Consider the following 27307-nt stretch of genomic DNA (forward strand, 5'->3'; position numbering starts at 1 on the left):
AAGGCTATCTCTACTCGTGTTATTGACGACGAAGGAATTACGACGATGTGTCGAGACGACCCATACATATCCCACATCGAGTCGTACCTCAAGCACTCGGCGCTTAGGCAATCACGGCACGTATGCAGGCACGCACACACACACACATGGTTGCAGCCTGTGCTTATAAGCAGCTTTCCTCTTAAGCTACTTAAGTGAAAAACTAAAACCATTAGTTTCCTATCCAAAAACAAGTTTTATTTTCACTGAAAGTGTTTTATGCAACAAGTCACGGAGTCCCTGCCAACTCTTGTCTGTGTTTATTTCACATTCTGATCCACACGAAGGCAAGATATATACCAGGACTATGCAATTTGTCTTATTTTTCTTCTTCCAATTGTGCTTTCAGGGCCGTGTCGTGTAAAGATGAAGGCATTTTTATCCGAAACTCTCGGAGCGAGCATCGTAATGTCAGTCAAGAAAGGCTCCAGAAGATGACACCACGGGACCACAACTACTTCTGAATGTCGCTTCAAATTGGTCTCTCGCCCGAGACATGACGGCATATTGCATGATTGTTCAACACATGACAGGCCAAAATGTTGCCGTCAGAGTTGAAATATACCTGAATAGGTGGGAAGGGGGGGGGGCATTGTGAAGGGACTCGTGAGTAGGCAGCGAACCTCGTTTAAATGCCAAGTTACTGGAGCCCCGTTCATGACACGGCCATTATGGCATGGCCATTATGAACCGGGCTCCAGTCACATCACGGTCGTTGCCAATGGCACGGCGATTATGAACGAGTTGAGAGTGACGGGCACATACCCGCCTGAACCTAGAATCTCATCGGTGCCAGCTCAGTGTCTCTTGGCAAGGCGATGATTAACTCTGACCCAACTCATGGGTCTGTGCTCTTAAAGGTTGCCTGCTGTGAACGAATTGTAGGTTTTGCTGCGTCTGAGATCTAACAAAGTTCTGAAAGGAAAAGCAGCGATGATGAGCAGCAGCAACCAGGTCATAGAGGAGAGTCTCTCGTACAGGTTCAACTCCCGATGCTAACACATGGCAAACGTTTATTTAAAAATTATGTTTTCAGTTAGGCCATGTAATTATCTGACAAAGTGTGTTATTTTGAACCTCTACCACCCAATAAAGTCAAAACAAATGGAATTGCCACGTGTGCAAGTATGTAAGGCACCGATTATAATTAATAACAGTATTATGCCAGCTCACCGGTAGGTTGAAGAACAATTTGAACAATACAATTTTCCAATAAGAGAATCGTTCTTTGACTTACCGCTAAGCTGAACCGATCAAAGTTGGCACACTAAACTCTTGTAAACACGTGACAATATGTGGAATTCTGTGACGTCTGCCGGCCGAGTCGGCAGATGTCACAGGGATTCTTAGCTCAGGTAAATAAACTTTTGATTCTGAATGTTTGGCTATGCTGGGTGGTCGAGGGTCTTGGCAACACAAATTTTGCTCGGATCATCACGAGGCCTAAGCCACATTATAATTAGGAGCCATAATATTGGCTTGCGAGAAGCTACGTGTGAAGGTTCATTCATTTCTGCACCAAATAAACAGCACACAGTCGTGAACGCAACTCAAGCTGTAAGCACCAGCTGCAATGTAATGACAAGTCACAATGTACTGCAGGTAGATAGGCAGGTAAAGAATATATAAATGCCATCGCGCTGCGTATTAAATTGGCGTCAAAAGGGAATGTGAAAGGGCGGGAGGAAGCTGCTACGTCAGGGTGCACACACATGGTGCAAGTTTTCATGAAGCCTCGACTTTGTCAACCAATTCCAATTTTAAACATTAAGGAACTAGGTTGGCAGTTTCGTGTAAACAAAATAAAAAAATTACACTTACGATCACTAACACTGCCTAATGTATTTGCTCGTATGCAGCGGTGCTCATGAAAAAGGTGGTTACGTTTCTAATTTCTGAGTTTGTGATATTGCTAAGTCCACGGAAGGTCTTGCTTTTTCCATTGTCCAGTTGGTACAGATGATTAGTTGCTCAAAATTTGATACTTGCGGTAGATGCATGACTTTTGCATCAACATTTCCGAGTCGCGCAGGTGTGACTTGGCGTGAGAGAGTATGGCCGCTTGCAAAGGGTGCTAATAAATCCACGGCAGAACAGGGTCAGCAACTTGCAAGTTTGGAATAGAACGGGGCACGGGCGTGTGCAGGGCGCAGATGGCCAGGTTGCACCATTTGAGTGGAGCCCAGAGGTCAGTGACCAAAGCGAAGACCTAAAGCCAGATGCTGGTGGTGATTAGACCGTAAGAGCAGCTCTTGGAGGCCAAGTGTCAAATTCACAACAGTCGTGGTCCGTGGCAAAAGGACGGATGTGATGGTGGCATCAATGGCATTAGCCGGTATGACTTAATATTTAGTTGCGATTCAATCAATCAACCTAACTCGATGATAAAGATTGGGCTCGAGTCAAATTCAGGTGCCCTTTTCCTACCTGGAATTTGCTTTGGATGTGGCCAGTGCAGATGTCGCATCAATACGTCGTCTCATTGAGATTCTGGGACCAACACAAGCGAGTCACGGTATTGCCTGCCATGATTTCGCTAGGATATCCACGTCAGCTCACTCGAAAGCAGATCGCTATGTGCGTACGCCTCTTTAATCCTCTGGGCACGAATCCCCCGATACCAGAGCATTCACAGTAGGGACATAGCGAGGTTCAGGGTCTCTGAAGCAAAGGACCTTTTTTACACACAACAAACACGTGCCGGTTACAAGGTAATAGTGTGGCTTGGTACGCTGCCAAGTTACCGCACAGGTAGCTTCTTCCGATATTTAAAAAATAAAATACGACAAACGCAAAAAAAATCAACTTTACAGTAAATGTACAGAGGTAGCCACGACACGGTGTTTTGTTTTTTTTAAGTAACAAAACCACTCTGTGGTTTAGGGTTTTCGCACTTCAGTTCGGATGGCACAGACGGACCCGACCGGGGTCCCCTACGCAAGAGCGGTCATCAAAACACACGGCAAATGAGCCAGCACCGGATCCAGAGATGGGGTGGGGTAGAGATTTCCTGAACCCCGAGAATGCACGCCATCCCTCCATAAAAATGGCTTAGTCCACAACTCATGTCCAGCATGTGCACGTAACCCACTGTGGGCGGTGCAGGTGGGCCGTATGCATCTTTATGTAGGGGTGTTTTCATCATATTTTTTAGGTTCAGTGAACTCCATCCCTTGGATCCGTAGCTGAAAAACAGAGGCACACACCACCTTGTACAGCGGCTCTCCCAGACCCACGGCAAGGTCCCAGATTTACGGGGAAGGGGCTAAGATGATGGAATGAAATAAGGTACGATAAAAATATATAGTAGGCATGTAACAATCCTTCATTCCGATTATTAAAATTAATTTCTATGCTCTCGATTGCGCAAATTGAACCCTGCGTGGAAATATCGGTCGTTTACAATTCATGCAAAGTACACGCAAAATTATACATTTAACCTCATGGCTAATGAATGATGCGGAACAACCGAGAAACTGCAAACAACGAAAATTACAAACGACACGACGAGGACTCCATCGTTGAGTCGAGTCGTGAACCCCGAATCATGACAATTCATAGAATCACAGGGGGGGTGAGAATGGTTACATGCTGTAAAAAAAAAACAGATGACGTACGCCTCAAACGAAACGTTTAAAAATATAGCAACAAAAAAAATACATTATTGTCATGGATAGGCATTGAAGGAAAGTGTGAAAATGTGAAACCTGCCAGGAGTCTGCAAGGGCCGTTTGACCAAACAAAGCACTAACAAAGGAATACACGGCATATAAAAAGGACACAATAAAATATATAATGTAGTGTTTAACTCAATAAGCTACGTGGGTTTATAAATAAAAGATGCATACGCTTCGCGCACTTCACGATTTAATGGCACCATCGCTTACTAAGCGATGGGTCAGAATAATAAAGTTACTTCAACGCAGCGGGAGGGAAGGCTAAAAGATCAAACGAAAGTTTAAAACTCTTGCTCCACAGCTTGCCTCCAAGGCCCAGCTCACGTGTAACGACTTTCACGGTGCAAATTTTCGGCAAGACCGTCGCCGTGTCGCACCGTGCAATGGTGACGTGGATCGTCACGCTGGGCGTGCACTCAACGGCCAATCAGCAATGACTCTGCCGTTATATATCCAACACGACACGAAGCTACAAAGTGGGAAGTTTGCTCTGCGATTGAACGGCGCTTCTCGGAAGCTTATCAAGACACTTTGGCTGCCGGGTGTGGAGGATCCCGCGGATCCTTTTGTAGAAATCGCGACGCGTGACCAGGACGTTATCTGCGACTCCTCTGACTGCAGGAGAGGCAAGCGAGGACGTAGGTGCAGTTTGTAAGGACTACCGTCGTCCTCTTGGCAGCGGATTGGCGAGGAGGGGGTCCCATGTAAACTTTGTAACGCGCGTCAAAGCGACGCACCACACCGGGGCACGAAGCCAGGCACGAGTGGAAAGGCTCTCGCAAAAAAGGCAAAGTACACTTATGGATAGCAATTTGGCTGACATGGCCAGCAATGAAATGACATTAACACAAGATAAGATGTCCACACACATTTTTTTGAAAATTACTGCGAAAACAAAGTGATCAAAATCACCGTTCTCTCCGCCCCACGTCCCTCAAAAAGTTGCCGTCTCGGTCCCATTTGATTTTGCGCGTCAATTAAAATTTCCTTCCGTTTTTAGACATTTTCATACTTCAAACGCCAAGGTGAAAGTTCACGCAGACGAGCACCAGGTTTGCACGTTGCACCGTTCCTTCCGTTTCAGGTCTCCAAATGTCGCCGCTTGTCGCTCGGCTCGCCGAACCGCTTCTCCTCTACTCGTCCGTGAAAATACGGAGCGTGCGAGCGAGCTAATGGGCGAGCTAACGAGCGATTGGGCGGCGGCGGGGGAGGGGTGGCTATCAATGGGTGAGGAGGGGGGGGCAATCGCCCTGCGAGCCTGTAGGCGTGTCCTCCGGCGTGGCTGACGCGCGCCGTCATGACGGCTCCGGGTCGGCACTGCACCCGAGCGCCTCCAGCTCGCTGCTGATGCGCGACATTATGCGGTCGAACTCGTTGGGGTCCTGGAACGGCGCTCCCTCCGTGCTGTCGTCCGCGCCGTTGCGCGGCAGCGCCGGGCCGCCGGCGGACGTGCGCTTGCAGCGCCCGAAGCTGTCGGTGATGATGCCGCGGCCGTCCTTGATGCTGATCGTCTCCAGGAAACTCTCAAAGTGGTGGCTGTCCTTCTCTGGGATGAAGTCCCGCATGCCTGCGGGGATGGAGACGCGCAAGGAAGCGTGCGGCTTTAAACGTGATGTAGCCGCTTGCTTGTTTGGGTATATCGACGGTGCGTCAAGGGATGAAGATCCATATGGAACTTGCGCAGAACAGTGCAACCCTGCACGTTATAAAAGTAGTTCTTGGATGGATATCCAAGAACTACTTTTTTAGATCCCTCCAAGTGCCCTCTGGCACCTAAAGAAATGTTCATCGCATGACAGTCAAACCAACATTGTGAATTTTCAGAGCTGGAATTTAGCAAAATTTGGTGACCACGCTGAGATTCAACTCACCGCACTGGAGAACCCAGATGGTAATCATTGGAAGCTGCTGTATTTGAATCCAGCATTGTAGATGTGTCAGCTCGAGATCTCTGATTGTTGAGCCACCTGGCCACCTCGACGCAATACTTAATAACAAGAGGCTCAGATGTGTGGTTGACTCTGGGCAAAGGGCACTAGATCCTGTAATCGTTCTGACATCCTTGGATCGAATTTTAAGATTCAACAGCCCATGATTAAATCGGGTTCTCAGGTGTCGCGATTTGAACAACAAACAAAACAATGCACCCTTGCAAAAAATCATCATCAATGCAGTACAGCATATTCACCAAGCAATATCAATGTATATTAAATCGTGCACTGTGTGCACGAAAAGCTCCCAGTTCTTAATCATTATGCAAAACCACCTGCTCCTGAATAACTGCATTGCCGTTATCCTGTCTAAAGTCAGCATCAATAAATGGAGCAAACACGCTTTCCCGGCCTGCACTAATGTTTGTATTACAATGGGTTTTCCCGTCGTTTGTGGATTTGAACCACCGCGTGCCGCTGTCATCCGTACCCAGCAGCAGGAACTTGCGGCTCTCCCCGTAGAGCTGCCGCAGATTCTGGCAGAAGTCCTGGATGGAGGCGCCCGTGCGGTACGCGTGCAGCAGCTGCGCAAACTCCTGGATCTCCAGCGATGACAGCTTCGTCTGCAGCTGCACCGCCGCAGACGAAACGCGGGCGAGACATGCGAGCGTGCGCGTGAGCGGTTGCACCGGAGCGCGCTCGCGTGCACGCTTGGCAGCTCTCGAATGCTGTGCACCAGCGCTCGCTTGCTTACCAACATGCTTGCTCATTCACTCCCCGAATGCTGACGCGCTCGGTCACTCACGGACACACTGAAATACCCACAAATGCTCACAAACGCTCGCACTTACTTGCATACCAACAATTGCTTATGAACACATACGCTAATTTGATTACTTTCGTTCACTGCCTCTCGCTCACCCGCTCTCAATTACTTACTCAGGCTCACTCGTGCTCAATTCCCGACCGACAATCATTAATTTATGTTCACTTACTCGAGCGCGATCACTCAGTCAAACTCAATCGCTCTCTCGCGTGAGGACAACACAGACGCTGCACAGACACAAGACATCACACCACGTACACGTGTATACAACACCATCAGCCATACAATAGACACATTGATCACAAATACAACATGCACACATAACAACTCTAAATGTATCTTCAACCCAAACACACGCAGCAAAGCATCACCCAAACGCCAATTAAAAATGAAGGTAAAGATCAGGCCTTGAAATTTCTTGTATTTGTACCAAATGCCGCGGTGAGAGATTGAAAAGTCCAATGGGCTAACCATCACACCACGGTGGCATCCCAACCAATTGTGTACCAACTGGTTGACACTCACCGTGCTCATGTACTCCTGCAGCTGGTCCTTGCAGACGAGGCTGAGGTTGCTCTCGCTGAGCGTCTTGCTCTGGCTGCGCCGGTGCGTCTTGTCGGACGCCTGCGACGCATCGCAGCACGTGTCCTGCGAGAAGCTCGCCCTGCTCGCGCGGCAGAGAACAAAACGGCTCATCGCCCATGCCTCGCGTGCAATCTGATCAACTTAGAGGGGGCTGCCCTGGGGGGGAAAAAAAAAACCTGACAACCCACGTAATACATTCCATGGCAGCGGTCTTCACTAAGAGGGGCGCCACTTTCGCCGATAAGACATCAGCTTGAAGGCCACCACACATTTAAATCCACTGGGGTTTGACAGCACGATGGGGGGGGGGGGGGCGTTTTCACATCTGTGTATTGTCGGGGACTACACGTCAGGGGCCGCACTAAAGGCCACCAGGAGGCCACCAGTGCGGCCTTGCGATCCATTTTACGGGATCCTCCTGCGTTTGCCGTCACAGGTCCATATCGGAATCGATCGACGTCACCGAGTTCTGTCGGCCGTTTTTTATTCTACCCTTTAGCCACCGCCGTAAGGGGCAGCAACAACGTGGGAAGCCGTTTGTGGGGCAGTTCCGCAGTCGCAATGTGGAGGTGACGCGTACGGAAGAATGGTGCCAAGAAGTTAGAATTCCAAATAAATCAACCATAGTTCAGGAAGCGTGATATTTTCTTTTCATAGCCAATGCTAACTTCACCTAAACATTCTACAATCGACCTTTTATTGTATCATCTCCCTACAGATGGCCACACAATGAACTTAATTATTCACTCACTGCATGCAATTAATCAGCCTACTCTGAACAAAAGCCTTCTTTTTAGACAATTATATTTTGTTGGTTAGCAGATTATTAAAGGACACCCCACAACACTACTCATTTGGGGGGGAGAGAGGGGTCAGAAAAAAGATGCAGGGATTGATCACTCTTCTGTCTTGTTTGCTTTGCCTCATTTGGTCCACTGGGCGAAACTAAACAGCATATTATTTGCATATGCATTGCATGAAATGTATAAAATCAATGGTCACACACACAATTTTCTGCAGACAGTGGCTTCCACTGCGAGGGGACATTAACTGTACGGGATGCCAACGCGGGCACCAACACTGACCAATTAAAACAAACAATCTGCTTTTGGCGAACATCGCTCTCCCTTCTTGACATCGACACCTGCGAAGGCAAGCAAGGAGCGAACGTTAAGTTCTGTCTGTGCTTCGAGGCGTTGAGCAAACTCACAGGGAGCTGTCAGGGTCAACGGCCGGCTTCACGTCCTTGCTGGAGTAGGCTGTAAAACACAAGAGGAGGGAACACGTGCGCACATCAGACAAACGACCGCAAGATCGCGCGGGGGGATGACGCGGGCAGGCGCCTCCTTCACGAAGCCGCTGTGTGAATCCAGACAGAGGAGCTCGGAGGCACAACCGATTGCCGCGCGGCCGGTCATGCGCACCACATACAGATGGGGGAGATGCACGTTTGATTGGGCCAGATAGGGGTTACTACTGTAAGGAATGGCTCAACATTTAATCAGAATGAAGAATATTTATCCTAGAGGAATCTGAAGCTCTTTTTGAACGATGTCCAGTTGGGGCGGAAAATGTAATCATATGGCTGAACACGTTAAGATATAGTTACACGGCATGGCTAGGAATGACCGACATTGGCTATGCATAACTAAGCAAGTCAGCGCATGGCTCGGGGTGTCAAAGCATGACTGAGTGTGTCAGGGCAAGGCCTAGCGTGCCGAGGTATGGCCAAACGGGCGTGCACGTGTGCGTGCGTGTGCACCCCGGCGACCCGAGTTCGATTCCCGCTCATGCCCCAACACCAGTGACGATTATCTGAATCGGTCCTGGGCCTCCCCTTAAGTTGAGTGCCTAGTGCGATGTGTAAACATTGCCACTCGGGAAACGAATGCGGTTGGGCGTGGTGCTGGCCACCCACCCACCCCCCTCGTGTGCCACGCCGGCCTTCATAGGTGCTCGCGAACAGCACTTGCCTTAACAGTATGTTGCAGGCTATACGGGGGATCTTTGTCTTTGTGCGTGTGCATGTGTTCTCACTGAAGGTGCTGCTGTGCAGGGACGAGTGCTTGGTTGGCGTGGAGGCGACGTCGCAGATGACACGCTCCAGGAAGTCGATGGTGGACTCGGTGTACACCACCTGGAACACCTGGCCGATGAGGGCGCACAGCTCCTCCGCCGCGTGCTGCCACACAAGAGACGAGTGGGTGTTAGAGCACGGCCCACCAAAGTAGGCATCACAGAGCTACATCCAAGATCCCTCCAAAGTGACGTTCGATGATTCCGTACATTGTCACGAAATCGGCGTCGCGATTCCATTCAGGAAACGGGAGTTGTTGGCCACGTTTGCGTTTTTTTTTTTTCCCCCCAGCATAATTTGCGCAGTTTAGGTCGCTCCGTGAGGTTCACTGTGACGCCGGCACATCGCAAGGTACCGATGGAGCATGAGAATGGAGCGTGAGAATGGACGTTAACCGACAGAGCAACACGTGGCCGAACGGTCAACACGCTGCGTGCCCGCTGGGGCCGGAAAGGCCGGGGGGGGGGCGATGCGCGACGTGGCGCTGCCATACACTAAAAACAGACTGCGACGGAATCACCGATCATGCAGATATTAGCCAATCAAAAAAAAAAGGAAGCGTGTCACACGACGCTATGCTGACCAATGGGATTACTCGATCCACGGATCGATTGGCAACGACTCGACACGGAAGATTAAACCCGCAAATTACGATCGCTTTTAGAGCTGGCTGCCGGATCGACTGAGCATAATCGATGCAATTAATCTCGAGGCATGATCCACAAAACCACATATGGGCAAAGACACGCCCCTTCGGGCAACACCACGCCTACTTTCTTCCGCATATGGGCAGATCTCAGATTGTTGATTTTGTCGCGTGCCCGATTTTGTTGCATTGCAGAGCCGTCACCTTGCTGTCGACGGCCATCACCACCAGGTTGCAATTGTGCTCGGAGGGGGGGCAGCCGGTGGCGTCGAGCTGGGAGGAGGAGCGCGAGCGCTGCGTCCTCAGCGACATCTGGTCCATGGCCTCGCCAGCGCCGTGGCCTACATTCAAACAAAGACAGAGTTAAAGGTTCCCACTTAAAAAGCCTTGCGGTGGCGAGATGTTATCTCCCTCGCCTGGTGCGCAGAAGGTCGTGGGTTCGATCCCGGCTCTGACGCCTGTATATTTGGAGTTTACGGTGTGTCTCTATCTCCACATGCATTTAGATGATTTCGCTGATATAAATTTCCACATGATAAGCCACTTCGTTGACCTATCATTTGTGGCCCAGGTCGCTTCTGAAAAATAGCTAATAGCTCAGTGTGCTTTACCTGGTGAATACGTACCACTTGTGGTATGTGTGACAGTTCACATACCTAAGACAAATGCAAACATCCCCCCCATATAGCCTTCATAGACTTTTGGGGCAAGTGCCATTAGCGAGCACCGATACATACAGGCACACGCTCATACACACGCAGGTAATGATAAAGATCCCCGTGTAGCCTACACAAAATGTTTGGGCAAGTGCTATTAGCACCTATTAAAGTTGGCATGGCACACGAGGAGGTGGTTTAGTTAACACCACACACGGGCAATTGTGTCTCCCCAGTGCTGTTTTTTTATACACCGCATCAAGTACTCATTTGAGGTTGAGGTGACAGAGGGGGAGGCTCAGGACCAGATAAGATAATGCTTGCCACTGATGTCAGCCGTGGCCCGGTGGCGGGGTCTTTGGCAGGAGGGGACCCCTAAGAATGAAGGTTGCAGGGCTATATGGTGGACAGCGGAGAGCAGTGCAAGCAAATCAATTGTTTTACCATACTTGTATGCTCTCCTCCCTCACCAACTTACACCAATCCTGCGTTATGAAGTAGGGTCAAACAACCCCCACGACTCACATGGCATGTGTACGGGCTCTCATCCAGCAGTGAACTAAAAAAAGGGGCTATACGCGTACAAATCCGAAATGTATTGCATTACCTCACATCCGTTTTGGGTCGCGACACCGTTTGCATGCGATTTTATGAACACCGTCGTCGCCCGTAAGCATCGACTCCCAGCCCTCCCGTGCGCCCCCCCCCCCACCCCCCTTGCGTTCCTTCCCTCCCCCCACCACATGCCCCCTCCCCCCCGCCACCGCACGCTCCCCACCTGTCTTGATGACGATGAGGTGCTGCGCGTCGTCGCACACGTAGGAGAGGGCGGCGATGTCGTGGATGTGGATGCGCGCAAGCAGCTCGTCCGAGTCGCGCCCGCTCAGCCGCAGGTTGTACGCCGAGAGGCTGAGCACCGCGTCGTGCTCGGGGCCCGGCTGGTGCGGGAGGCTGTGCACGCGCTGCACCGCACACGTCACGTCAGCGCGCGTTGCTCGTCGTCGCGTCACCGCCGCGGCGTGGCGCGCAAAAAACGTGACGCCGCGTAGCCATATTTTCTGCTGCCGTTATAGCGTGCTTTGGCGTGGTGTGGCATGAAGTGGCACTGTGCTGTGTGGTACAGCACGGTGCGGTACTGTGCAGTGCGGTGTGGCAAGTTGCTGTGTTGTGTCGTATGTCATCTTTTGTGCGGTGCGCTGTGGTGTACCCGTGCCGCGTCCAGAAGCTTGAGGATCTCTGTGCGGCTGGAGGGGTCCAGGCACCCGGACACACCCGATAGGGAGCCCAGGAACTGAGGGACACAGAGGAGGGACCAGGCAATCGTAAGCTAAAAAAACACGATCAGTGCCAGATTTGCCACCTACCACTGCAGTATTTGGCCTCACTTCACGTGTAGGCGAATGATCATGTATACATAGTTTGTTGTCCCTGCCCCGCACCCCCAATTAGCGCAGTTCGCTACGAGTCACACTATCTCCCTAGGCAGCAACGGGGCGAACAGCCAAGGCGATGAGTTTCGACCACGTGATCAAGAGGCAGGAACTGGCGCCGGCGTGCGGCGTCGTTAATTACCCAGGGATTTGGAGCTCAGCTTCACACAGGGGAAGTGGAACCTCCCCCCACCTCGGCAGGAGCCCATGCCTGCTGGCCAATCTCAATTATCCCAATTATCACGTCTCTCTCTCTCTCTCTGTGCCCTCTGGTGCGCGGACCGTAGTGCGGAAAAAGCTTCCAGTGCCACTTCTGCTACCATGTTGTCACAGTCAAGGAGAATAGACAGGCCATAAAGAGGACAGACACACAGACAGACCCACAGATAAGACACGGATAACCACAGACAGTCACAGACTGACCGACATCGCCGATACTGAACCTAGCCCCGCACTATGTGGGTCGTCGGGGTGAACGAGGGGAGAATAGACACGGGAGCGTAGAAGCGCAGCACAACAATGGATATTGCTGCAGCCGCCCTCTCCTGCTCACAGCCTAGTAATACAGCGTGCCAGCCTTTGACAACCTGCCGTGCAAGGTGGTCGCACCCATCCTAGCACTGCCGATGCTTGACCCCGCCGAGCTTGCGACGCTTGACGAGATGGGGCGCATTCCGGGATGATCGGGCCAAAGGCCCATACAGTTCATATTCTCTGGATTATAAGGGACACTCCTTTCCCTTGCATTTTAGATAAAACGTTGGGGGTGTGTCTTGTAATCCGGTAGGTGTTTGCATTATGACCAGATTTGAATAACTCTATTGACCAAGGTTCGGAGTATACATCTTACTTTCCGGTGCTTATTATAACCCAGAGAATATGGCGTCATCCGAATAACTTTTTAATAATACGACTGGAATGTTATCAACCTGTGCAACTTCCTTCTCTGTGAAAAAGGAAATCCATACGTACAAAATACATAAATACAAATGTATATGTTTCTATTTTCAATGACACTTCTAATTAACAGGAGGACAGAACCAGGACGCACGGGATCAACGCGGTAGGAACGACGGCACGACGGGCGACGCGGACCCACCTTGGCCTCCTTCTCCACGTAGTCGTTGAGGAGCAGCTCGGGGTTGACAGTGTACGCGGGCGGGGCGAGCGCGACCGTGTGCAGCGGCCGTCGCTCCGCCAGCCGCTCCTGGGACTTCTTGTCCTTCTTGGCGGCGGAGCGCTTGAACGGGGAGAAAATCCCTGGCTGTCACGGCACAGACAGGCGGGGGTGGTGGGGGTGGGGAGAGGGTGAGCGACGTGCTCGATTTCAACAATCCACTCTGCCACCGGCGGTAATGTTCACCGCAGGGTGGCAAAACCGACATTTTTTATTCCACACAGATGGAATTTAGCCAAACTAAAGCGCAGGACCAAGTTGAATGTAACGGGTTTTTGTGTGTGTGTGTGGGGAGTCATTGGTGACCTAGGCCGAGACCTTCCACTCGCTACACTTAAGAACCAGGTTTCAATCACAGGCGGCAGCTTTGCATTCAAACCCCCGGATCTCAGCAGTCCCAGCTAAAAAGGTCAAAGTAACGGGCAAATCCGTTACTTTGACCTGTGACAACTGCCGTTCTCAAACACCCCAAAATCGTATTAACAGCTGTGAGCCATTGATGGAGACAACACGGCGAGGGCAAGCGACGACGTGAACAACCACCAACGAACTGCCACTGCAGCACTCACTTTGTGGGACACCACGGAGGGGCGAGGAAGGCCTGCGATTGATCCTTAACCGGGACTTTCGGCTCTCAAGCCACGCGATGACGAGGCGCGCATTCGAACCACTTGCTTCGTGAGGCCAGAGCAGATATCTCGCTCGCCGGCAAGCGCCCGGGGGGTCACGACACCTTTGCGGCGCCGCGTTCTTTATAAGGTCAGCAATAGTGAATGACGCGATGACCTTTTCACGTGAGAAGATTGTCTCACGCGCATCACCGTTTTGAGCCACCCGCATTTTGCCCCCGAAGATGGTAACACACTTTCTGCCCTGGTTCATGGCCTGACTGCACCAACAGGCCAGCCACACAAAGTATTTTCAGTGGTCCCTCGGTTCACGTTTTTAATCTGTTCCACGAAAACTACTGTTAACGGAAATAACTGTGAATCGACTACACTTGTAAGTTGAAAAGTAAGTAAAAATCACTGAGTCTGTAAGAGAGCTGTTTCCACTGCCAAAACAGAAAATATAATATAAACAAAGCCAGTTGAGGTCTAATTGCTCATAAATGGGCATCGCTGATTGGCTGAGGCATGGCTCAGCCCCATCTATGAGCGCTCAGATTGGCCAAAATCGGCCCACCATCCATCCGCAGTCGGCAAGAATGCGTACCACTCTAGGCGGTCAACAGTTGCCATCCTATGGAACATTTTAGCCTCGTCAAAGTAATGTGGAATTTTCACAGCCGGCTGATGGCCATCAACAACAGAAATTAACTCAGCTTCTCTCCCTCTCTCTGGTTTGAGCAGAGATGCATTGACTTGTAACGGAAGAATTCAATTTATTCAAACGACGACCAAGGGTGAGCTCACCACAATGCAGTACTAATTTTATTGACCGCAGCAGCGGAGATGATGGGGCGTGCCTTCTGCGAGTCGAGCTCTCTAACCGCAGTGGCTACCCGGCCGGATATCATCGAATATAGCAGCAGATACTCCGTTTAAATGGGCCCAGTATGGCTTTCATCCAAGACGAGCATTTTTAAACGCATCAATATTTCATTGTCAAGAGACCCTAATGCGCTCTCACACGGTGTACAGGCGAAATCATACGGCACGTTGGATTGTAATTGCGGATTCTCGCGGCCATCGAGCCCCCCGTGAGCAACCCAGGCTCTGCTCGTGCCCGGGTTGCTCGGGGGGGGGGGGGGGCTCGTGACGCGTCAGAGACACTGGGTCAGTGTCGTTGAGAACGTCAGTTCGGAACCGGGTTCCGGTTGCCCGTGATTAACCGGGGCTTTCGCACGCAGCGAGATGATGGGTCTCGGGCCTGGTCACTGATGATTTGTGAATTAAAAAAAAACATATCCCTTCAAATTTTGTCCTTTACTTGGTTTAAATGACAACTATTTTTTCTTTTTTAGCAGGTAAGGCCCACTTGAGCTCGAAAGCTCTTGTTAAAGAGGGACCTGGCCACAAAGTATAGCTCAACGAAGTGGCTAATCACGTGGAAATGGAATTTTTTTTTATTTAAAATGTATTGTGTTCCAGCTCTGAGAATGAAAGCACTTATGTTTGTCTTGTGACAAATACTATTTACAGATGATATCCAGGTACAACCCCTAGCGTATAGACGAGAGGCTTTTAAAGGGGATTTAAAATTAATTATCAGGACACCCTTCGGAGCTGTTGATAAGCTCAAGGTGATGCACGGTAACACGGCCCAACGGTGGCGCGTTTGAACGCACCTCCAAGAGGTTCTCGGTTCGAATCCACCAGGTCGACCCGGTGAGTATTGCAGCTGTATTCGCAGCATCCGCTTGACAGTGGTCATTAAAGACCCCGTGTCATCTTTCGAAGACGAGTTGGCCATTGCGTGCCGGCGTTATGTTCCAAATATGCCAAGTTTGAAAAGTGCCTCTGACTTAATTGAAAACATAGCAATCGTCGCTCCCTACTCTGCAATAACTTTGCAGGACCATGCTGAAAGAGTCGTGAGACTCCGTAAGTGTTTCCTGAGTAAACAAGGATAATGTTACATGCTCGTCGTGTTGATAACAGTTATATGAATATATCCACATTGTACTATTACACAACAGAAACAAAACTGGCAGGAAACAATTGTCATCAACATAAACACCTCCAGAGACCCCAAAAGAAGACAAGACGCAATCCCACGCACCCAAACAAACCCCCCCAAAAAATCCCCCACATAGCCACAAATAGGCTGCTGAGCAAGAGCCGTTAGCGAGCACCTACTACGGTCGACATGGCGCACGAGGGTTTGGCGTAGCCAACACCACGCCCAGCCGCCTTGATCTCCCAGCACTGATGTTTATGCACAGCATCAAGCACTCATTTAATGTTGCGTCAATCTATCGAGAGGCCCAGTTCAGATAACACTCTCCACTGCTGTTAGCTAGCCATGGCCAGGAATCGAGCTCAGGCCACCGTGCTCGTAGCGCAATGCACTAAACACTCCACCGCTACTCTCCCACACCAACAGCTGTCGAGTTTGCTCTCATTTCCTAAGCGCGATAAACGCAAATGACAGTTGCTGCATGCAAATGTGCCTCCCCTGTAGAATCGTTAATTAATGATCTCCGGGGATGGTACCGGAGATACGTCTAAAAACACGCGCACACACAAATCCCAAGAACCTCGCTACTACACAAATAACCCAATGTTTGTGTCCGCACGGCAATGGGGGTCGCACATTCTCAACAGCGTGTTCTAATCCGAGCGTTTATATCCCAGTTGTACCCTGAATGTGCTATCAGTGCCATGTAATGTGACGAAGTGCACACGAGTCCATCGCCCCATGTTGTAGCATGGCCCATGGAAGTAGATATTACCGAATTCCTTCTGAAATCACTTTAACTGACCTTCTTTAGCCATCGTCTAGCAGATGTACTTTCCTAAATGCCCCACTACAGAGAAAGCTTTAGGCAGTCAAACATATATTTTTATTTTTTGGAGAAGAAATTGCCCAATTAAATGAATGCTTCAGATGACAGTTGCGTATCATCACCAATACATGAATCAGAATCTGTAATTTTTATTCCATGAATTGCCAAAATTGAACATCAACATTCAGTTGGAAGGCTCAATTCCGTTCTGAACACTGTTGTGAATGTAGCAGCTACTTGTGGCTGCAGGGGCCAAGTGAACCCATTACGTACAAAATAAATGAATGGAAAAACATCAATCCTTACACACGCGAGTTGATGCCTGCATCACGAGCTGATGGATCGATATCGAAAAATAAATCAATTCACCTTGAAGACCCTCGAAAAATTAATAATCCTTTGCGAAACTTACCTTTCTCTGCGGCATGCCACTCCTAAACCCACTCAGATCGTACATATCCACACGGCTTCGCAAAACCTCCCTTCCGCGGAACAAAAAAATGTAAACGAAAAGAAAAACGTGCAAAAATCTTGGGGCGGCGTCGATGCCAGATCCGGGAGGAGGCTGCCGTGACCCCTCACTCCCTGCCCGAGTTATTGCGCCGCAAACGACGGGAAGGATCGGAGCTACATGTCGCACGCCGCGGCTGCAACCAGGATAACTGAGATTGGGCGGCCCGCTGGACGGGAGAAGCCGACTTGAGCGGGCCGAGAGAGCACGCGAGCGAGCAAGTGTGCACGCGAGCTAGCGCAGCACTGGGTTTCCTGCGAGGGGGGGGGGGTGGAGAACAAACAGCGGCAGCAGCCCCGGGGGCTACGGACGAGTGCTCCACCCAGGCTGGGCCAGGAAACGGGCTGGGGAAAATGGTACCGCATCCTGCTTCACAGCAGCGCCAAGTGCCGAGCAGGAGGTGCCTATATTTACTTATTTATTTCTGCAACATTTTTTATTTTGGAGTAAGGGGAGAAATTTTTACCGGCAACCACCCCCCCCACGCCCCCCACCATACCACCAAAATCACATCGTAACAGAAACAAGAATTAAATACAAACACCAAAAAAACTATCTGCACCGGTTGATTTTGTTCAATTCAATACATCAACAATGCAATTGAGACGAGTGCGAGTTCACAGTTCTGTGCAATCTCAAGAGGTCGATTCCACCCAGCAGCAAGGCCACGGCACCGCCTCATTCTTAAAATGCCTCCGCTCACTCCGCTATTCTCGTCTCACCGCATGGCCCACAATCGCTCTCCGCAGGGACGTATTTAGTGTCTGGGCAGGAGATCAAAAATGTGTTTCCCATGCACCTAAACGCAAGTGAGGTCACGCAGTCACCTGCCACACAAGAGTGTATGTCAAATTCTCGACGCAAACAGGCCAGCGTGAAGGACAATGCCGGGCGGCGCTAGGAGGAGGGTCGCGGGCAAAACCCGGGGTGGATGTTTTCAACGTCTTCCTCCCCGAGACAATCCCTCGCGTTGCTCTGTGTCAGCAGCATTAGCGCAGGATTGGCAAATGGCTCGCCAGGGCGCCTTCCGAAAACAATCAAAGTGTTCCTTTTACAGCAAACACCCACACGCCCCTCCATCACCGCCACCACCACCGCCGTCTCTGTGGGCGGTTGCCGAGCCGCGAGAGTCCGGTGCAAATTGGCACTGCGCACTCATTCATTAGTAACGGTTATTAAAAGAAGAGACCAATCATCCTCGTCAAAGGCCTGCCGAGATAAGAGGCCAACAAAATCTGCAAGCGGGGGTCTTTAAATGTCATTATTGTTTTTATGTAAACAGAGAGGGTTTTTTTTGTTAATACCGTAATGATAGTGAGCAGCACAATTACTTTTTACGGAGGTTTGTTAACCGATGTTAAAAGTGCAAATGCCTGGGTGAAAAAAATGAAGGTGGCGTTTTCTATTTGCGATGAAAGATTCTGTGATTTCTCGACAGGGTGATGTGTGTAGTATTGGGGAGTCGTGTGCAAAATGTAAGGCATTGCTGTAAATGGATTACAACAGGTAATCCCATATCATTATTCTGTTGTCAATAGGCACGTAAACCCTTGTGTTTCCAAGAACTTTCACAATCCTGGGAAGCGGCTCGATTCACCATATTTTTTTTTTCTCAGTGGTGAATGCAGCACCTCTAGTGCCTGCAAGGGCCACGTGAACCATCACGCACAACACATACGAACGCATAACAAGTGAAAATGAGCGAGATGGTGAACATGCAAACGAGCAAAGGAGGCGATTAAGCGAGCGAGCAATTCGGTGAGCAACCAAGCTGATGTGCTCGTAAGCTAGCCAGCAAGCAAGCGAGTAAGCGATTGTGTAAACAAACAAGCTGTAACAAGCTGTACAAAGCAAGCAGGCAAACGAGTTATCCAGTAAGCAAGTGATTGATACTCTTTGTTTTTTTCGGTAAAGTCACGTAGGTGAAAACAAACTAAAATAAAACTAACTTAAATCACGACGTTTCGGAAGCAACACAAGCATCCGTCATTAGGTGTGACCGCTCCAGCAAAATTACTGTAGCGTATGATGCTTGCGTTGCTTCCAAAACGTCGTGATTTGATTTTGTTGTTATATTTTATTTTGTTTTCACCTACGTGACTTTTCCAAAAAAACCCAAAGAGTATGGATCCTTGCAGTCACGAAAACTTCAAATCTAGAAGCAAGTGATCGAGCGAGCGAGTAAGCGATTGTGTAAACAAACAAGCTATAAAAAGCAAGCAGGCAAACGAGTTACCCAGTAAGCAAGTGATTGAGCGAGCGAGCGAACCAGTAAGCTAACGAGCAAGACCGGCTCCTTTGGCCAGCCATCAGCCGCCTTCCTAGGAGTGACCTAAGCAGACGCTCGGTAAAGAGGCAAAGGTTAGTTTCTCGTTTACAGCAAAATTATGAGGATGAGGCACAGGCCACACTCGTCGCCACCTTTTCCCGTTTGGAAGAACGATTTTGTTTGCACCACGACACTCCTCACCGCGGTGTTCACCAATTATTTTTTCCTCCCACAGATGCGTTTCTGCGTGCCAAAAAAACGCCGTGTACTGCTTGCGAGCACGAAAAGCAATGCTGCAGCGTATCCAGTGCCATACAGATTATCTCACCAGCAAATGTCACCTTGCCCCGCGCGGTAAGCCTGCGATGAAAGTACTACGGCGTTCCGTCAGGAGGCTGCGATCCCACCAGTGATGGGGAGAAATGAATTACAACTGTTGTGTGACTGCAATCAGATTAAGAACCCCAGGTACCAGTCATCATGCATTCTCAATCCGTTTTGGCGTATAAGCAAACGAAAAGAATGACGTTTACAATTTTAACATTTTACGGCTTATTCCGATTTAATAATTTCAATTATTCCACTACAAACCAATATGATGCACCTTGGGTGAATGCAAAGACAGCAGCGTCCAATTAATACAGATCAGGATGCAGAGCCTCCAGTCATAGCAGAGTGATTTTATTTGTAATGTCAAATTAACCTCGTGTTCATTTGATTAATCATAACATTAACACAAACCAGCATGTAACAATTCACTCCCAACTCCCATTGCAATCTGGACGACGTGTTACGATTTTGGCCGATTAAACTCAAGGACCTACAGTATTTATTTAACACTGCGGTGAAAGTAGCATCCGTCCGTGGCAGGAGAGGTCAGGAGACATTGTTAGGGACAGGCTATTGTTAGGCTTCACGGCACTGTGTCGCGCCCTGCCCCTCCGCACACCCAGTGATCCAACCCGCACCGAATCCCATCCCTCGCCCTCCTCGCTCCCCAACCTTCCCCACCAACCCCCACCTCACCTCCCCCTTCCCACGCCGCACGTCTCGTTTCCGCACCGTGGGGCGTGGGCGTGCGTTCCCACGGCGGCTCCACCCCGACCGGGGCCCCGCCAGCCGCGACCCCATGTCAACGCTACACAATGAAGGGCCCCACGTAGGCCACGGACATCAACCAGATAGAAGCGGGAGATCAAACGAACCAAAAAAAATTTAATGAAAAAAAATACGCAGCATGACAACTGCATTCCAATTGGAATTACGCTTCTTCTAGCTGTGTTCGCAATCGCGGGTTGAGATACAAAAATCTCTCAACCACTCGAATGCCACATCATTGAGTTCAAAACAGCCAATTCGGTCGTCCACCCTCTTGGCCGCCACCGTAAGCGGCAGTGCTCGACATTGATGACAGCTGTTTGTTGTTCACGTGCAACAGGAATTGTGCGCGTACCAAAAAAATGGGACTCAAGGCAGCTCGGACAGCCTTAGATTTGCTACGCTTGAAAATATATCCAAGCTATGCCGGATTACCTTGGACCAGGCTTAGTAGAGTGGTATCTGGCTATAAGTTCACTCAAGAGAGAGGAAGATGAAACACAATGATTACAGAACATGCACAAGTTAGAAATACAGTAAGTCGGAGGCATCACACTGACTGCTATGAAAAGTAAATGGGTGGCTTGGGCAGGAGACGTCGTTAGAAGAAATAATGGCCACTCGTCGAGACTAACGCGCGAGTGGCAGCCAAACAAGGGAACACGCGCAAGAGGATGTGCATGACATGGTAGGATGAAAGCAACTGCCCTTGTGCAGGTGCTACGAGATGGATTGTTGTATTGCGAGACCGCGAGAGATGCGATGGCTTGGGGCAGCCTTCATCCAACAGTGAATAGATGATGATGATGCTGCTGCTCATACACACACCCATGCTTGCGCACACACACTTAAAAATATAAATACGCACCTACATTGTACGCTCACGCATACGCTCGTTCTTATACAGATAGTACAAAGACAAAGATCCCCTGTATAGTCTTAACAGACTGTAGGGGCAAGTGCTGTTAGTGAGCACCTATAAAGGCTGGCACGGCACACGAGGGGGTGGGTGGCCAACACCACGCTCGGCCGCCTTTGTCTCCCTAGTGGTGATGTTTACACATCGCACCAGGTACTCATTTGAGGCTGAGTCGACAAAAAATCGTAATTGGTGTTGGCCATAAACAGGAATCGACCCCCGGTCGCCAGGTTCGTAGCGCAGCGCGCGAACCGCTACACGACTGCTCCTCATCGGTGCTAATTATGTGTACACACACGCATACACAGGCTCACGTCCACGCATACACTCTGGCTTTCACAAACACACAAACACGCACACATGAGTGTACAAAAAGACACGCGCCCATGTCCACAACAACGCTCATACCAGCGTATGCACACTCACACACACTGAAAACATCCATGTGCACACAGACGAATGCGGATATAGACACACACAGATGCATACACGCGCAATCTCTCACACGAACACACTGCTGAACAATTTTGCCACAAAATGAGCACCTGCTCACCCATTTACCTTAAAGTGGTGGCCCTGCTCGTGTAGATGCATGCGGTAGGACCAGCACCACACGCTGAGAAAATTAGGCCTCCTCTGTGCTAAAATCCACTCGGTACGGCTCGGGTAGCACTCTGACAAGCACAATATATTCCTAAAACGGCATTATCATAATCATCATCACCATCATCATCCTGCCATTCCACTCAAATGACGGTGCTGTCCTCGCGGTTTCCTGGCACCGCCTGATTGCGCGACAGTACTGTGACTAATTCTAGATTTGAAGTTTTCGTGACTGCAAGGATCCATACTCTTTGGTTTTTTCGGTAAAGTCACGTAGGTTAAAAAAGAAAACAAATAAATTAAATCACGACGTTGTGTTGCCTCCGAAACCTCGTGATTTAATTTATTCGTTTGCTTTTTTAACCTACGTGACTTTACCGAAAAAACCAAAGAGTATAGTCCTGTGACTGCTGGGGCTCGGATGCAAGACGAGTCCATCTACTGTTTGATTTTGTTTGATGTGTTAATGCCAATTATATTACAATTGCACTTCCATTGGCATACGTTCATCAGATGATGCAATTTTCATTGAGAACACCAGCAGTGAGCGGTGTATCAGAAAACGATCCCGGAAGATGACATTGTAAAACTACAATACTTGTGGAAATTCACTCACCCAGCGCTTCGATGAACCGCCGTAATGCAGGATCGCAATGCGATTCAAGATTTGTTTTGATGGCAGCAGGGGTGAAGCGAACCCATTACATACAGCGTATTTACGAATCGAAATATATTCTTACACATGAGATTCGATGGTAACCGAGCTTAAGACTCGAGGCGATCCGATCTAATTACCAATCTAATTATGAAGTCACTTAAAATAGTCTCTATCCACACGAGGAATCATATTTTCTATTCCCGGCAAAAGTGTGAGTTCATCACATTTCAATCAAAATTAATTATTTCAGCTCTAATATCTGGAATGTGCCAAATTAAATAAAGATGCATATGAAATCAAATGGGTGTTTAAAAAAAAAAAGTGATTGTTTACTGAGCAGAGACCATTAACTCGCTATAATGGAGAACGGCATTTAATCATGGGTGGCTGAAACCCAGATTCGAACCCAAAATCTCAGCAGTGCGAGGTCCAGTGCTAGAACGTGTCCATGATGAGCCGCCTGGCATTCGCAGTTGTGGGGATTTTCGTTTTGTTTTTTTCCCCCCCGAGCAAGGCTCTGGCGTTAAGCTTCGGCAGCGATGCCTCCATGCGGAAAAATAAATAGCACACAGAATGGGTTCATGACCCATCTGTGTGGACCTTTGAATGTTATCCTGCCGTATGGATTTGTTTTCTCCGGGTACTAAGGTTTCCTCTCAGGTGAAAAATAATCCCATAAAAAAATGTCAGCCAAAACATCCCAAGGCAGCACCCTCTCTTCAGGTTCGGTGATGAAATGGCACATCGTGAAAAGAAACACATGACTTGGTGTGGTTAAAGTTTTTAGCGTCATGAGTTGGAGACTGAACAGATGTACAGCTTTAAAGCATTTTGCGATCGAGTAAGATACAAAATTAAGGGTCTGCTTTGCCATGCGTGTAGAAGCACGTTAAACTTTCAGCTCTCATGCTGCCTTCTCACAGAACAAAATAAATAGCAGACTGCTTTGGCCAGGTGGCTCAGAGCAGCAGAGCGGTTGGGGGTTGAATCAGCCCCATCCCACCAGGATTGATTAAAGGAATACCAATTTGTGGTGAAGTAAAGAGTGGTTGTCCTACGGATGGACCTGCCCCCCAACAAAAGTAATGTAGAATTCCCACCACTGGCTAAGGGTTGTAAACAGGAGGTGAATACCGCCTTTGACCTTGGGTAATGGTCCCTCTTCAGAGCCATTACATAAAACGTTAACCTGCTATACCGTATGCTTCTGCTCAAAGACCGCATTAACGTTGACTTGTACTTGCGTGTGTGTGTTTGTGTATTTTAGCTGACATTGGGCACTGCCCTTTGGTGAAGCAATCGTTCATTCTCGTCACGTCGGGGTGTTTTTTTTTCTTTCGCCATTCACCGTCCGCGCAATACGACCCGAACGTTAAAAACAACACCGAGATGATCGTGCAAAAACGCAAAAAGAAAAATCCCAGAATGTAAAAAGCATCCTCTTCCCACTCATACATAATCTAAGCACCACCACCACCACCAGCCCCTCACCCCCCCCACCCACCAGCCGGCGGCCCACGCCCACTGCTGCTGCCGTTCACAGCCTCGCCCTGTCCTTTCCTTCCCGTACAGCCTCTACCCCCCCCATCCCACCGCTCATTCACAATCACCCGGCCCCGTCTCACCCAACGCCGCCAAAGGTCCCACCGGCACTGACCGCTGAGGGTTTAAGAAGACGTTTTTTTTAAAAAAGCACACAGAGAGGCGCTTGACCTCCCCACGATCTTGAGAGGCCAACGGGGGACCTCGGTCAGAGTTTTAAAATTTTCAGACAGCGACCACCCCGTTTGGGTAAACAAACATAAAAAAACGTATAGGCGGAAAACAATTAGTTGAAAATCAATTATCACGCCGTGTTGCTGCGCACTGGATTGCGCGTCTAAGAATCGACTCGCCGTTCCGAGGCAAGACGAAACAAGCGAGGCAGGATAAACGAGGCGGACAACACAAACGAGACAGACGATACAGCCACTGGAGATTGCGAAGAGAGATTTTAAAGAATGCATATTATTTCTACATTTACCACAAGGGGAAACCAATGAATGAATCGATTCGCAAATTGAATGACTACGAATCGTAACGTTTAATCGTAGTGGGTAAGTCACTACATGCCTAGAAAACAAAGTGTTCCAATATCCAAAAACCCAAAATTCAAACACCAAAGTATCTCCCTGCTAAAGTTAACGCTCCGATTTAATGGCGGTCCTAATCCAGTGGGGGACATTTCACATTCCTATGAAAGGATCCAATATCACCATAATGAAACACTGTTCATCTCAACTGTTCTCACAAAGTTGTACCTATTTTCCCGACCTCAAAGGTGATGATTATGATGATGCTGATAGGCAGAGTTGACCCCAAACGCGGGATTTGAACTCACAAACTTCCTCTTGTGAGTGGAGCGAGCTCACCACAGCGCCACCTATAGTCTACGGAGAGCCACGATGTGGTGCAACACTCACTGAGAATTTCAAATAGAAGTCTCTTTGTTACGATTTGAAATGCTGCTTGGACGCTAAGACCATCATCACACAACTAGGTTCGACAAAATGTCCCACTTTGTGGATATTTGTTGTTTTTATGGACACTTTCCCCCCCCCCAACTGTTGTGCATGCAATTACTCTGCTGCCATCACCATTCGCAAACACCGATTTACAAATGTAATCTAATTTTGAATTATTTTGCGCAGCAGCACCCGTCAACGGGGTAGAGGAAGAGCAAGTGAAGGTTAGTTTAAGTTGCCTCATCGAATTGTCACAGCCTCTGTGCTGCGGCAATCCATTTCATTCCTGCACACGAGCCGATGTCATTTTCTCACCATCTTTGCAGTAACAATTCACCCAAGGTGGGTTAACCCCTCCTCTGGCTGCCACTTCGTCAATGGGAGGTCATCTTACCGGCTATCATCTTTTCGAAGTGACGTGTTCATTACTGTACTGCGCTGGACCGAATTGTTGAACTTGACTTTGGGCCCAAAATTTCGAATTGGCCACACACCCTGCTCATGTGACAGTCCGGGCTTTTACGCGTAAACAAACCCTGATAGAAAACATTGGTCCAGAAGAACCGTTAGGACATACATGTAAAATGTTTCTATGATAAAATAATCTCTCCTGAATACTGATAACACACTCTTACACGTTCTTAACGAGACGTGACGCCGTTAAGGTTTTAATTACTTTGCTTACTCACTTACAAAAAGTATTTTTGATATTTAAATATTATGCACGCTAAATTTGTACATAAAACTTTCGTGACTGCAGGAATTAATATTATTTGGTTCTTTCGCTAAAGTCACGTAGATAGAAAAATAATAATAAAAATAAAGTTTAAAAACCCCTAATGTAGACTGTAGCCTGGTTCTTAATCGGAGTGAGTGTACTGGCAATCTCTGTGGACTGTAGCCTGGTTATTAAGCTGGGTGAGTATACTGGCAGTCTATAATGTAGACTATAACAATGGTTATTAAGCTGGGTGAGTGTACTGGCAGTCTATAATGTAGACTGTAGCCTGGTTATTAAGCTGGGTGAGTGTACTGGCAGTCTATAATGTAGACTGTAGACTGCAAGTACACTCACCGTTGTAAATTACTGATGGACGAGGGCTCCCCCACCTCGCATTGCGTGGATCGTGGGAGCCACCATGCACGTTGGCAAAATAGATCAACTGTAGTACTGCACAACAATCAACTTTCTTGCACTGCCCTCTGCTGCCCCACAGCGTAACCCCTCAAAGTCGCCTCGTCTACCGTCACGTTCATTTACAGTTTTTGTTTACTGCAAGCTATTACTGCTGGTTCAACCTGCGTTACTAATTTAACTTTACCGATTCGAGTCTATTGTTGTTTAGAGAGTTCACTTTTTGTCACGGAACTTTCCCTTTCGTGCACCGGCCCCGTCCCCAGACGTCAACGACGTGGCCGCAAAGCTCATCACTCATCGCGATGCTCTCGACACACGGATTCGTTTCCAAGTCGATTGTACCTCAATTACTTCTTGATTGTTGCAAAACCCGCATTGCGAGTTTGCTCCCTCGCGACCAGCGCGCCTGTGTTTGTATCGTCGTAATGTCGCGTCGTGTGGTGCTCTCTCGCGACCCCACGACTGTACGTCGTGCTGCTGCTGCTGCTTGTGATGATTTACTTCTCTGGTTTAACTGCTGCCACTGCTGCTGCTGCTACTGCTGCTGCTACCGTCACCCACCGACCTTTCTCTTCCTCGGCTCCTCCTCATGATCCATGTCCTCAGTATCGCGCCGCTCCTCCGCCTCGCTCCTCACGTCCCGACTCCCCACGCGCCGTCGCGCTCATTATAACTCACGACGAATTCGCCCTGCTATTGCTGCTACTCTCGTTTACACCCCCACACCCCGGGTAGAGTGGTTGTTGTTGTTGTTGCTGCTGTTGCTGTTGTTGTTTACGGTGGAGGCGCTCACTTCTCTCTCCCCTTTCAAAAAGAGCCGGCCGCCATGTTGGGCGTGTCGTTCCCACAATCCCCGCTGCCGCCGGAAGCAGCTGATTACTACTTCCGGCGGCAGCTTCCGGCGGGGTGACGTCACAGTCGCGCCGCCGCCACCGCCGCCTCTGGTCTTGCACTTACCCGGGTGTCACATGACGCGTGCGTGTGGTGGGAGTGGGGGGGAAGCCACGTGGGGTTTTTAAAAATATTCTTGGTTCTTTCGGTAAAGTCACGTAGAAGGGAAAGAATAAAATAATGATGAAACATAATTAAAAAAAACGTGGGTTCTGTTGAAC

At 49.1% G+C, this 27307-nt stretch overlaps 1 protein-coding gene across 2 annotated transcripts; it reads right to left on the minus strand.

The window, feature by feature from the left end:
- Positions 1-215: 215 nt before the first annotated feature.
- Positions 216-27090, minus strand: LOC144718766 (cerebral cavernous malformations 2 protein-like). Of its 2 annotated transcripts, none has more exons than XM_078594291.1 (10): positions 26761-27090; positions 12967-13131; positions 11645-11728; positions 11216-11399; positions 9986-10122; positions 9096-9240; positions 8269-8317; positions 6999-7137; positions 6138-6276; positions 216-5283 (listed from the first exon to the last, which is right to left on the minus strand). In XM_078594291.1, exons 1-10 carry the CDS (start codon positions 26791-26793, stop codon positions 5012-5014), a joined length of 1347 nt encoding a protein of 448 aa, XP_078450417.1. In that variant the 5' UTR covers positions 26794-27090; the 3' UTR covers positions 216-5011. The 2 variants fall into 2 exon arrangements, with proteins under 2 accessions (XP_078450417.1, XP_078450416.1); XM_078594290.1 differs by lacking the exon at positions 26761-27090 and adding an exon at positions 16908-19008.
- Between the last annotated feature and the right edge of the window lie 217 nt (positions 27091-27307).

This window comes from Lampetra planeri, chromosome 5 (assembly GCF_965212315.1).
Source record: "Lampetra planeri chromosome 5, kcLamPlan1.2.h2, whole genome shotgun sequence".
Taxonomy (NCBI): Eukaryota; Metazoa; Chordata; class Hyperoartia; order Petromyzontiformes; family Petromyzontidae; genus Lampetra; species Lampetra planeri.